Source organism: Littorina saxatilis, linkage group LG11, assembly GCF_037325665.1.
Source record: "Littorina saxatilis isolate snail1 linkage group LG11, US_GU_Lsax_2.0, whole genome shotgun sequence".
Taxonomy (NCBI): Eukaryota; Metazoa; Mollusca; class Gastropoda; order Littorinimorpha; family Littorinidae; genus Littorina; species Littorina saxatilis.
The window spans coordinates 39,824,501-39,837,887 of NC_090255.1; the positions used below are offsets into that span (position 1 = coordinate 39,824,501).

Genomic DNA, 13,387 nt, shown 5'->3' on the forward strand with positions numbered 1-13,387 from the left:
CTCTTACAAATATTTGAAACGTTTGAAATAATAACTGACATAACCCATCAAGAGTTATTACTTAACCCAAATTATCACAGCAGTTGCCAGCACAGGTTTCCATGGATTAAAGCTTTCAGTTCTATCATGTGAAATACTGTTAAGTGTTCTTTGTCAGACAAAGAAAGGCTATCACTTCCACTCTCTCAGAGAGCAGGTAGGTCTCTGTCAGCTAGCAAATGAGCAAGCGAGTGAGTGAGTGTCCGAGTGAGTGAATGTGTACATGTGTGATTGACATGGCAAGTGATTAAGTAGTAAAGTGATTTACTTGGTGGGTGTGTAAGTGGATGAGTGAGTGTGTCAGTTAACGAGTGAATGAGTGCATGAGCGAGTATAAATGACCTAGAATAAAGAATATATTTCTGAGTGTGTGCACATGTTGAAGGATTAACCGCTCATAGTAATGCGAAAAAAGCTACTGGCAACACTGTCACTGCAGGAAAGCAGTATGAAAATAAAGATGATAATCTTGGTTCAAGGAAAGGAAGCTCCAATGACAAGATACTACCATGAAACCAGCATACACGCAATGTTGGTCCCCTATCCCCCCCCCCCCCCCCCCCCCCCCCCTTACTGTCATGTTCATGTACAGGGACCGCTGCAGACAGGTCAGCAAAAAACAATCTTTCATGTCTATGTAACATCACCACACCAAATCATGATGCTTGGCTGAATTCTAGATTGAATTATCAATTTCTTAATTTGATCCCCAACACAACAAACATCCCCCCGTCCCCCCCCCCCCCCCCCCCCCCCCCCCTCTCTCTCTTCTTACCATTTAAACATTTCCTCTAAGCCTTCCTCCTCTTAAAGTTATAACATAACACAAAATTAAAACCATTTTAACTCTTTTAAGTACAGTTTGTTGTTCTTCTTCTTACAATTTTGTAACCTTTTTGTTACATTTTTTCCAACATGTTTTACTCTTTTTTTTTTAATCATCTTCCGACAACAATTTTTGTAAAAGGCCAACTCTCATTTCCCTTTTGTTGTTTCACAGAATGTGTTCCCTTCATGAAAACAAATAGCTGTATTTGAATAAAAGAAATATTTTGCTTCCAAGGCAGTCTGCATCTAACAGATATCCGTCCCGATCATTGCAAAATGCCACAGACGAGTGACCTTCACACATCAGTCAATTTCAGCAAGCCAAAAGTTGGAGTGAAGTCCACTATAACTCAGAGACAATGATGACGATGACGACGACGAAAGGAAAGACGAAAGACTGCCGGACGGCAGCGAGGAAGAGGGGCATGATGGGATAGCCACAGGCGCAGAAGTCTTTGCGGAAGGAAAGCGTGAGGGATGGTGAAGAGAGGTGTAATCCACAGAATCGTCACTGCCTTCCTCGTGCAAGGAAGGCGTGAGGGATGGTGAAGAGAGGTGTAATCCACAGAATCGTCACTGCCTTCCTCGTGCAAGGAAGGCGTGAGGGATGGTGAAGAGAGGTGTAATCCACAGAATCGTCACTGCCTTCCTCGTGCAAGGAAGGCGTGAGGGATGGTGAAGAGAGGTGTAATCCACAGAATCGTCACTGCCTTCCTCGTGCAAGGAAGGACTTTTCTCACAATGGCTGTGTGCGTCACTTTCAACACTGTTGTTACTGTTGTTGTTGTTGTTGTTACTGCTGTTGTTGTTGTCATCCAGGTTGTTGTTGCTGTCTCTGGTGTGAGTATCACCAGCCCCCCTGCGCCCACTATAGACGTTGGAATAGAAGTGGGTGATGGTGGTGGTGGTGGCGGTGTCATGGCGACGAGCGGTGGGTGTGCCCCCCTCCTGTCAACTCTCAGCCCCCTCTTTCTCCTCCTCCACCACCACTGGGCTCACCGCTAGAGTCACCGTAGCGGTGGTGGTGGCAGTGGCAGTGGGGGCAGCAGTCATCGTGGCGACAGTGATGGGCATGGTGGCGGTGACTGTCTCGTTGAGGGTGGTGACTGTGACCAGGTCCAGGGGGTCGACGATGGGGGGTGGGGTGCGCCAGTAGTTGACGCTGCTGAACTCGTTAGACATGCTGCGGCTGTCGACGCTGATGGGGGGGAAGAAGTGGTCAGCGATGTCGCTCATCTTGCTGTAGCTGTAAGATATATGACGTCATACAGGATGAGCCGTGCACTGAAAGGTCAATTCTAACAAGAAAATCTCTGATAAAGTTTAGCTCTTGACAAACCAGATTATATTTTTAAATCATCCTGTTTCAATTAACTTGCCGTTCTTAATTGAGCCCAAAGTCCACTTTGCAAAGACTTTTCACACGAAAACGCAGTGCTAATTAACGTTTGTGCGACCAGCTTCGCGTAGAATACTTTGCGTAGTCGACTTCGCCCAGTAAAGGACAGGCTTTACAAATGCTTTCCACAAAAAAATCTCAACAACATTTTGTTCGACGTGTGGTGCTTAAGCTGATTTACCACTCAATTCAGGAACTGTTTGGGCTGCCTTTTGTTTCTTTGTGACTACCACGTGGCCTTCTTACATACATTTGAATACACACACACACATAGATATAGTGATATACATGTGTATAAACGGTAGGTAGCTTGCTTGCGTAATGACGTGCTCTAAAGAATGTATGAGTAGCTACTGACAAAGACATAAAAGTTAGGCTGTAAAAGATGTCAACTCTACAGTTAAAACATCACGAAGAGAACAAAACTAAGCACAATTTACAACTGGACAAAGGTATGTCTGTTCAGGACACAATCACAGAAAATAAAACACAATCCGGGGCACAAGGTCAAGGCTACTCACGAGGAGAGGAAGGTGTGACTGAACTCGTAGCGCAGCTGTCCCTGAGGGTTGATGGTGAAGATACGGAAACTGGGAATCTGCAGCGCTCGGTACGCTATCACATCCTGCACACCACACTATCACATTGAATAGACCACACAACACGCATCCTACTAAGGTGGCAAAATCAATGGTGCCTTACCCATCCACAATCATACACTGCAGCCAAACAGGAGCACTGAACACGTTTGAATGATGATGCTTTCTGATAACAATAACCACTGGAAACACATTCTGACATGTCTGAACTCTGATTATTCCATCACATCATGAAATAAAAAATAAAATGTCAAAGCCAAATGTAACACTCTCCTTGTAACAAACTGTCACTGTTCATGAATTCAGCAACCTCCTGCCTGCCCTCCCCCCCCCCCCCCTCCTTTCCTCTCCCCCACTTTTCACTTTCTGCTGTATAGCTAACACAGTCTCCTTTCATACTGTATCCAAACAGTCACAGAATTGTGTGTTATTCTTTCAATAACTACACAAAAACTAAATCTGATTAACTGAATTTTGGAGTCAATTTTAAGTGACTGTTATACACTGCAATAATTCTTCTGACATTACAGTATAGAGACATAGTGCTTGCTGTCTCGTAAGCCCGAGAAAAATGTCCCTCTTTCTCTTTGCATCGCTGGCCGCAAAACCTCTCCGCGCGGTGGTGTTTCCAGACACCTCGTACATAGGGTGATTGCTGGAGAAAGCAAATAGTCAAGAGAAAGCAGATAGTCCAGAGAAAGCAGATAGTCCAGAGAAAGCAGACGGCCCAGAGAAAGCAGATAGTCCAGAGAAAGCAGATAGTCCAGAGAAAGCAGCCAGCCAGTCCAGAGAAAGCAGCCAGTCCAGAGAAAGCAGATAGTCCAGAGAAAGCAGATAGTCCAGAGAAAGCAGCCAGTCCAGAGAAAGCAGATAGTCCAGAGAAAGCAGATAGTCCAGAGAAATCAGCCAGCCAGTCCAGAGAAAGCAGCCAGTCCAGAGAAAGCAGCCAGTCCAGAGAAAGCAGCCAGTCCAGAGAAAGCAGCCAGCCAGTCCAGAGAAAGCAGATAGTCCAGAGAAAGCAGCCAGTCCAGAGAAAGCAGATAGTCCAGAGAAAGCAGATAGTCCAGAGAAAGCAGCCAGTCCAGAGAAAGCAGAGAGTCCAGAGAAAGCAGCCAGTCCAGAGAAAGCAACCAGTCCAGAGAAAGCAGATAGTCCAGAGAAAGCAGATAGTCCAGAGAAAGCAGCCAGCCCAGAGAAAGCAACCAGTCCAGAGAAAGCAGCCAGTCCAGAGAAAGCAGCCAGTCCAGAGAAAGCAGAAAGTCCAGAGAAAGCAACCAGTCCAGAGAAAGCAGCCAGTCCAGAGAAAGCAGCCAGTCCAGAGAAAGCAGAAAGTCCAGAGAAAGCAACCAGCCAGTCCAGAGAAAGCAGCCAGTCCAGAGAAAGCAGCCAGCCCAGAGAAAGCAGCCAGTCCAGAGAAAGCAACCAGCCCAGAGAAAGCAGCCAGCCAGTCCAGAGAAAGCAGCCAGCCAGCCCAGAGAAAGCAACCAGTCCAGAGAAAGCAGCCAGTCCAGAGAAAGCAGCCAGCCCAGAGAAAGCAGCCAGTCCAGAGAAAGCAGCCAGTCCAGAGAAAGCAGCTAGTCCAGAGAAAGCAGCCAGTCCAGAGAAAGCAGCCAGTCCATAGAAAGCAGCCAGTCCAGAGAAAGCAGACAGCCCAGAGAAAGCAGCCAGTCCAGAGAAAGCACCCAGCCAGTCCAGAGAAAGCAGCCAGTCCAGAGAAAGCAGCCAGTCCAGAGAAAGCAGATAGTCCAGAGAAAGCAGACAGCCCAGAGAAAGCAGCCAGTCCAGAGAAAGCAACCAGCCCAGAGAAAGCAGCCAGCCAGTCCAGAGAAAGCAGAAAGTCCAGAGAAAGCAACCAGCCAGTCCAGAGAAAGCAGCCAGTCCAGAGAAAGCAGCCAGTCCAGAGAAAGCAGCCAGTCCAGAGAAAGCAGCCAGTCCAGAGAAAGCAGCCAGCCAGTCCAGAGAAAGCAACCAGCCCAGAGAAAGCAGCCAGTCCAGAGAAAGCAACCAGCCCAGAGAAAGCATTAAGAAGCTGAGGGCAGTAGAAGCCGACTCACGTTGATCTTGTTGCCGAATCCAGCGTAGAAGGGTGAGTTTGGGAAGAGGGCGGCGATGTCCTTCAGACAGTGTATCTTGAACTCCTCAGGGTTCTTCAACACCACCTCCCTGTCAAACACACAAAGAAATTAATAAGTTAACGTGAATTGCTATTTTTTTAAATACAAAGGAGCAAGGACTGAGGTGCACCAACGGAAACTTGGTGCCAACTGCGGGTTCTGATTCGTTGAAATCACAACACATCTGAGTTTCAACCAATCCGACACTGTAAGTGGCTCCCGTTTGGGTGGCAACTTTCTTGTGCACTTCTGCCCTGCTTCCAACCGTGAATCATGAACTACCCTGAATTCTTCTTTACAATTACCTGTGCAACAGACACTGAACACGAAAACACCCACCCCCACACACACACCCACACTCAAACACGCATGTGCACGCACACTCACATGCATGCTCACACTCACACACATACACACACACACATACAAGCACGCACAGGCACACACTCAATCACACACAAACACACACACGTGCACACAAACACACACACAGGAAAACAGGCGCACACAAACACTGATAGCAAGAGCCAGGTACAAGACACACATGACAGCCACTGACCGATGGAAGGACACACATGACAGCCACTGACCGATGGAAGGACACACATGACAGCCACTGACCGATGGAAGACACACATGACAGCCACTGACCGATGGAAGGACACATATGACAGACACTGACCGATGGAAGACACACATGACAGCCACTGACCGATGGAACACACATGACAGCCACTGACCGATGGAAGACACACATGACAGCCACTGACCGATGGAAGGACACACATGACAGCCACTGACCGATGGAAGGACACACATGACAGCCACTGACCGATGGAAGACACACATGACAGCCACTGACCGATGGAAGACACACATGACAGCCACTGACCGATGGAAGACACACATGACAGCCACTGACCGATGGAAGACACACATGACAGCCACTGACCGATGGAAGGACACACATGACAGCCACTGACCGATGGAAGACACACATGACAGCCACTGACCGATGGAAGACACACATGACAGCCACTGACCGATGGAAGGCACACATGACAGCCACTGACCGATGGAAGACACACATGACAGCCACTGACCGATGGAAGACACACATGACAGCCACTGACCGATGGAAGGCACACATGACAGCCACTGACCGATGGAAGGACACACATGACAGCCACTGACCGATGGAAGACACACATGACAGCCACTGACCGATGGAAGACACACATGACAGCCACTGACCGATGGAAGGACAAACATGACAGCCACTGACCGATGGAAGGCACACATGACAGCCACTGACCGATGGAAGGCACACATGACAGCCACTGACCGATGGAAGACACACATGACAGCCACTGACCGATGGAAGACACACATGACAGCCACTGACCGATGGAAGGCGCTGATGAGCGATGTGGGGTTGAGCAGCAGAGGTCCATCAGGCAGCACACGGTCACCTTGCCGGATACTCCTCAGCAGATCTTTTGTGATGCGTGACTGTCCGATGGCCCGTGCCGACAGGTAGAGCAGCTTGTAGCCGTTGTTGTTGATGCGCGTGAACAGCTGGGCCACACCTGACTGCGACCAGTCGCGACCGATCAGCGGCAGTATCTGACCCATCACATCCGACCTGAACAAGTAGGCAGGATTAGCTCCCTCAACTTCTTTCAACTCAAATCTCTCTCCCTCCCTCCGTCTTCCCTTGTATCTCTGTCTGTTACTCTCTTTGTCTCTTTCTCTGTCACACACACACACACAGTGACACACACACACACAGTGACACACACACACACAGTGACACACACGCAGGCACACACACGCACACAGTGACACACACACACACACACACACAGTGACACACACACACACGCACACAGTGACACAAACACACAATAACACACACACAGTGACACACACACACACAGTGACACACACACACACAGTGACACACATACACACAGTGACACACACACACAGTGACACACACACAGTGACACACACACACAGTGACACACACACACACAGTGACACACACACACACAAACACTCTCTCTTTCTTCCCTTGTATGTCTGTCAATCTCTTTGTCTCTTTCTCTGTCACACACACACACAAACACACACAGTGACACACACACTGTCTCTCTGTCTGTCTGTCTCTCTCTCACACACACGCACAGACAAGCCCGCCCACCCTCCCTCTGTCCCTCCCTCTGCATAGCAACAAAAACTCACTTGGTGATGGTTCCATCGATGTCGGAGATGACGATCTTGTCATCGTAGTTCCAGAGATAGATGTGTGACATGCAGCGCGTGGTTCCCTGGTACTGCGTCGTCACGGAGAACGAGATCTCGTTCTGACCCTCACGCAGGTTCAGTTTTTCCTGTACACAGATCACACACACAGTGTTAAAGAGGTTAACTCGAAAATGTTAAAAGTAAATTTTTATTTGATTAATATACTTACCCGAATCACATATGTGACCGGCTCCAACAAAAGGATAACAAAGTCGCTGTGGCCGAACAGAGATAACAGCAATAAACTCGAGCCATGGCCAACATTTTGGATTTTGAGAGTTTTGCATTTCTGCACTCTACCAAATGTGTTATATCTATTCTGTTTATTTAACAAGACCGTTATTTTTGCTTGAAAATATCTCCGTCACGTAAAATACTATCCAATAGTTCTGACTGATGGACAACGCAGTTTAGTAGCATTGTCATATTTGACCTGGTAAAATCCAAGAGAGTATCGGTTAACACATCCTTGAGGAAGCTACAGAAACGCATTATCTGTTATTGTTGTTGGCCTATTGTAGTGAAAAGCAGTATCTGTAATAGTTGCTTTCCTATCGTACTGAACATGTCTTTTTTGCATCTTACATATTATAGTGGTCCCTGCGATGTGGGCCCCTGCAATGAGAGGACACCTCCCTTGAGAGGACACCTCCCTTGAGAGGACACATTCAGTAGTCCCTTTATCTATTATCTTGACCAAAGTAGACCTGTCATGACAGGCCCGGGTGGCCGAGTGGTAACGCACTTGCGCTCGGAAGCGAGTTCGACCCTGGGTCAGGGCGTCAGCAATTTTCTCCCCCCTTTCCTAACCTAGGTGGTGGGTTCAAGTGCTAGTCTTTCGAATGAGACAAAAAACCGAGGTCCCTTTGTTGTACACTACATTGGGGTGTGCTTGTTAAAGATCCCACGATTGACAAAAGGGTCTTTCCTGGCAAAATTGTATAGGCATAGATAAAAATGTCCACCAAAATACCCGTGTGACTTGGAATAATAGGCCATGAAAAGTAGGATATGCGCCGAAATGGCTGCGATCTGCTGGCCGATGTGAATGCGTGATGTATTGTGTAAAAAAATTCCATATCACACGCCATAAATAAATCCCTGCGCCTTGAATATGTGCGCGATATAAATTGCATAAAATAAAAATTTTAAAAAAATAAATAAAAATCCCTTACAACTGTACCCACGGAATACGCGCGATTTAAGCCTCATATTGATTGATTGATTGAGGCCACCTGCTATGGAGGGACGCTTCTACTTATTCCCAAGGGTGTCCTTATATCGCAGGTACCACTGTATATCCTTGTGTTGTGTGCATAGCATGACAAAATGTGAACAAACTGCTTGAATAAATCATTTTGAAGAAAAAAAACAAGGTCACGAACCACTTGCTCTGAGGTGAGGCGCAGAGCCTTGATGTATTTCTCCATTGGCTTGCCGAGGTCGATACACACATCCTCGCTGCCGACCGACGGCCCCGCATCCACATCCAGCAGGTGGGAGGGGGAGAGAGAGGGGGTGGGGGAGGGGGGCTGGTCATTGAGGAGGTCTTCAGTACTGACAGTGAGGGTGGAGGTGAAGGGGGAAGAGGAGGAATGGGTGGGGGGCGGTGGGGAGTGGGTGGGGTGTGTGGTTGAGTCAGAGGGATGGGAGGAGGGGTGGTCGGGGTGAGAGGAGGGGTGGGCAAGAGGGGTGTCAGTGTCGGTGGGGAGACAGGAGGAGAGGGCGGGGGGAGAGGAGGGGTGGGCGAGAGGGGTGTCAGTGTCGGTGGGGAGACAGGAGGAGAGGGCGGGGGGAGAGGAGGGAGGGGAGATAGAGGGGGAGGAGGGGATGGCAATTCTGGCTGCCAGATTTTCCTTCTCGGAGTTGTCTGTGTCTGTCTCTAAATGTTGCTGTTCTGACTCCTGGTTCCTGTCAACATAACATACACACACAAAAACCTGGATTAGTCTATGACAATTAACCTTATAGCTTGCACAAAATGAGCAGCAATCTAAAAACAAAGAGACTGACAACGTTCCAACATTCACAATCAAAAGACAAGAAAGGGGGTTGTTGGAAAGTTTCTGACAAAACAAAACGTTACCTTACGTTCACAGAGACTGACAAAATGTTCAGCTGCTTGCAGGGAAGACAAGCAAAGCAATCTTGTTTTTTGGTTTTTGTTACACAAAATACCTGTGAAAAAGACCTTGCTAACACTAAGAGCACACTTGACACTGGCCAGTGAAGGCCGAGACTGACCTGTCATGGTGGAACTTTCTGGGTGTGTTGTGGACGCTGGTCGGTGGACTGGTGGCCGGACTGACCACTGGACTCAGACTGGACTCGCTCTGTGGAAACATACAGTGCTCTGTGTAGTACTCAATGACTCATACTCCTCTAAGGCAAACAAAAAAAAAGGTCTGTTTACGGTAACCCGTAACACCCAAAACACTGACCACTCTGCTGGACGTGGCCTCGTTGTCACTGTCTGAGAACAACACTATAACGGTCACTACACCTAGCGACTGTGACAAAACACTGACCACTCTGCTGGACGTGGCCTCGTTGTCATTGTCTGGGAACAACACTATAACGGTCACTACACCTAGCGACTGTGACAAAACACTGACCACTCTGCTGGACGTGGCCTCGTTGTCACTGTCTGGGAACAACACTATAACGGTCACTACACCTAGCGACTGTGACAAAACACTGACCACTCTGCTGGACGTGGCCTCGTTGTCATTGTCTGGGAACAACACTATAACGGTCACTACACCTAGCGACTGTGACAAAACACTGACCACTCTGCTGGACGTGGCCTCGTTGTCACTGTCTGTGAACAACACTATAACGGTCACTACACCTAGCGACTGTGACAAAACACTGACCACTCTGCTGGACGTGGCCTCGTTGTCACTGTCTGGGAACAACACTATAACGGTCACTACACCTAGCGACTGTGACAAAACACTGACCACTCTGCTGGAGGCGGCCTCGTTGTCACTGTCTGGGAACAACACTATAACGGTCACTACACCTAGCGACTGTGACAAAACACTGACCACTCTGCTGGAGGCGGCCTCGTTGTCATTGTCTGGGAACAACACTATAACGGTCACTACACCTAGCGACTGTGACAAAACACTGACCACTCTGCTGGACGTGGCCTCATCACTGTCTGGGAACAACACTATAACGGTCACTACACCTAGCGACTGTGACAAAACACTGACCACTCTGCTGGACGTGGCCTCGTTGTCACTGTCTGGGAACAACACTATAACGGTCACTACACCTAGCGACTGTGACAAAACACTGACCACTCTGCTGGACGTGGCCTCGTTGTCACTGTCTGGGAACAACACTATAACGGTCACTACACCTAGCGACTGTGACAAAACACTGACCACTCTGCTGGACGTGGCCTCGTTGTCATTGTCTGGGAACAACACTATAACGGTCACTACACCTAGCGACTGTGACAAAACACTGACCACTCTGCTGGACGTGGCCTCGTTGTCACTGTCTGTGAACAACACTATAACGGTCACTACACCTAGCGACTGTGACAAAACACTGACCACTCTGCTGGACGTGGCCTCGTTGTCACTGTCTGGGAACAACACTATAACGGTCACTACACCTAGCGACTGTGACAAAACACTGACCACTCTGCTGGACGTGGCCTCATCACTGTCTGGGAACAACACTATAACGGTCACTACACCTAGCGACTGTGACAAAACACTGACCACTCTGCTGGACGTGGCCTCATCACTGTCTGGGAACAACACTATAACGGTCACTACACCTAGCGACTGTGACAAAACACTGACCACTCTGCTGGACGTGGCCTCATCACTGTCTGGGAACAACACTATAACGGTCACTACACCTAGCGACTGTGACAAAACACTGACCACTCTGCTGGACGTGGCCTCGTTGTCATTGTCTGGGAACAACACTATAACGGTCACTACACCTAGCGACTGTGACAAAACACTGACCACTCTGCTGGACGTGGCCTCGTTGTCACTGTCTGTGAACAACACTATAACGGTCACTACACCTAGCGACTGTGACAAAACACTGACCACTCTGCTGGACGTGGCCTCGTTGTCACTGTCTGGGAACAACACTATAACGGTCACTACACCTAGCGACTGTGACAAAACACTGACCACTCTGCTGGACGTGGCCTCGTTGTCACTGTCTGGGAACAACACTATAACGGTCACTACACCTAGCGACTGTGACAAAACACTGACCACTCTGCTGGACGTGGCCTCGTTGTCATTGTCTGGGAACAACACTATAACGGTCACTACACCTAGCGACTGTGACAAAACACTGACCACTCTGCTGGACGTGGCCTCGTTGTCACTGTCTGTGAACAACACTATAACGGTCACTACACCTAGCGACTGTGACAAAACACTGACCACTCTGCTGGACGTGGCCTCGTTGTCACTGTCTGGGAACAACACTATAACGGTCACTACACCTAGCGACTGTGACAAAACACTGACCACTCTGCTGGACGTGGCCTCGTTGTCACTGTCTGGGAACAACACTATAACGGTCACTACACCTAGCGACTGTGACAAAACACTGACCACTCTGCTGGACGTGGCCTCGTTGTCATTGTCTGGGAACAACACTATAACGGTCACTACACCTAGCGACTGTGACAAAACACTGACCACTCTGCTGGACGTGGCCTCGTTGTCACTGTCTGTGAACAACACTATAACGGTCACTACACCTAGCGACTGTGACAAAACACTGACCACTCTGCTGGACGTGGCCTCATCACTGTCTGGGAACAACACTATAACGGTCACTACACCTAGCGACTGTGACAAAACACTGACCACTCTGCTGGAGGCGGCCTCGTTGTCACTGTCTGGGAACAACACTATAACGGTCACTACACCTAGCGACTGTGACAAAACACTGACCACTCTGCTGGACGTGGCCTCGTTGTCATTGTCTGGGAACAACACTATAACGGTCACTACACCTAGCGACTGTGACAAAACACTGACCACTCTGCTGGACGTGGCCTCGTTGTCACTGTCTGTGAACAACACTATAACGGTCACTACACCTAGCGACTGTGACAAAACACTGACCACTCTGCTGGACGTGGCCTCGTTGTCACTGTCTGAGAACAACACTATAACGGTCACTACACCTAGCGACTGTGACAAAACACTGACCACTCTGCTGGACGTGGCCTCGTTGTCACTGTCTGGGAACAACACTATAACGGTCACTACACCTAGCGACTGTGACAAAACACTGACCACTCTGCTGGACGTGGCCTCGTTGTCACTGTCTGTGAACAACACTATAACGGTCACTACACCTAGCGACTGTGACAAAACACTGACCACTCTGCTGGACGTGGCCTCGTTGTCACTGTCTGGGAACAACACTATAACGGTCACTACACCTAGCGACTGTGACAAAACACTGACCACTCTGCTGGAGGCGGCCTCGTTGTCACTGCTGAGGCTGACCGCTGTCACGTTGATGGCCGGACTCATGTGAGTGGACGCTGGGTGTTGGACATCCTCCGTGCCGTCCTCTGCGTTCTGATTGGTCGAGCTCCTCCACAGCCACCACGACCCTTTCTTCTTCAGCACTTTCTTCGTCGGCATGTTCTTCTTCACTAGGCTCTTCATTGTCGACTGAAAAAACACAGGATTGTTTTCACTCATGACACAGGGCTGTTTTTAAATAACACACAGGATTGTTTTCACAAATGTATCTGTTTTCAAAAAACATACAGGATCGTTTTTACAAACAACACTGTATATCAGATCAGGCCAGAAACAAGAATTTTTCCCAAACATCTTTATAACACAGCACAACATGACCGCAACAAAGGATGATCTTTCCTGTGATACTTTCATTGACATGACCGCAACAAAGAATGATCTTTCCTGTGATACTTTCATTGACATGACCGCAACAAAGGATGATCTTTCCTGTGATAGTTTTATTTGACATGACCGCGACAAAGGGTGACCTCATGTGATACTCTTATTTTAATTCTCAACTTTAAATCTCAATTCATGTAACAAACAACCAATTACACCCTG

The 13,387-nt window shown here is 48.5% G+C and overlaps 1 protein-coding gene across 1 annotated transcript in view; it reads right to left on the minus strand.

Annotated features, from left to right (window-relative positions):
• Positions 1–799: 799 nt before the first annotated feature.
• The window catches only part of LOC138980440 (phosphatidate phosphatase LPIN2-like), a 32,325-nt gene continuing 19,737 nt past the window's right edge, over positions 800–13,387 (minus strand). Inside the window, exons 10-17 of the mRNA XM_070353321.1 lie at positions 12,761–12,973; positions 9,534–9,622; positions 8,675–9,200; positions 7,227–7,375; positions 6,385–6,624; positions 4,920–5,028; positions 2,788–2,891; positions 800–2,113 (exon numbers count right to left, since the gene is read on the minus strand). Coding sequence (XP_070209422.1) covers positions 1,819–2,113; positions 2,788–2,891; positions 4,920–5,028; positions 6,385–6,624; positions 7,227–7,375; positions 8,675–9,200; positions 9,534–9,622; positions 12,761–12,973 — 1,725 coding nt within the window. The 3' untranslated portion in view covers positions 800–1,818. The remainder of the gene's footprint in view (positions 2,114–2,787; positions 2,892–4,919; positions 5,029–6,384; positions 6,625–7,226; positions 7,376–8,674; positions 9,201–9,533; positions 9,623–12,760; positions 12,974–13,387) is intronic.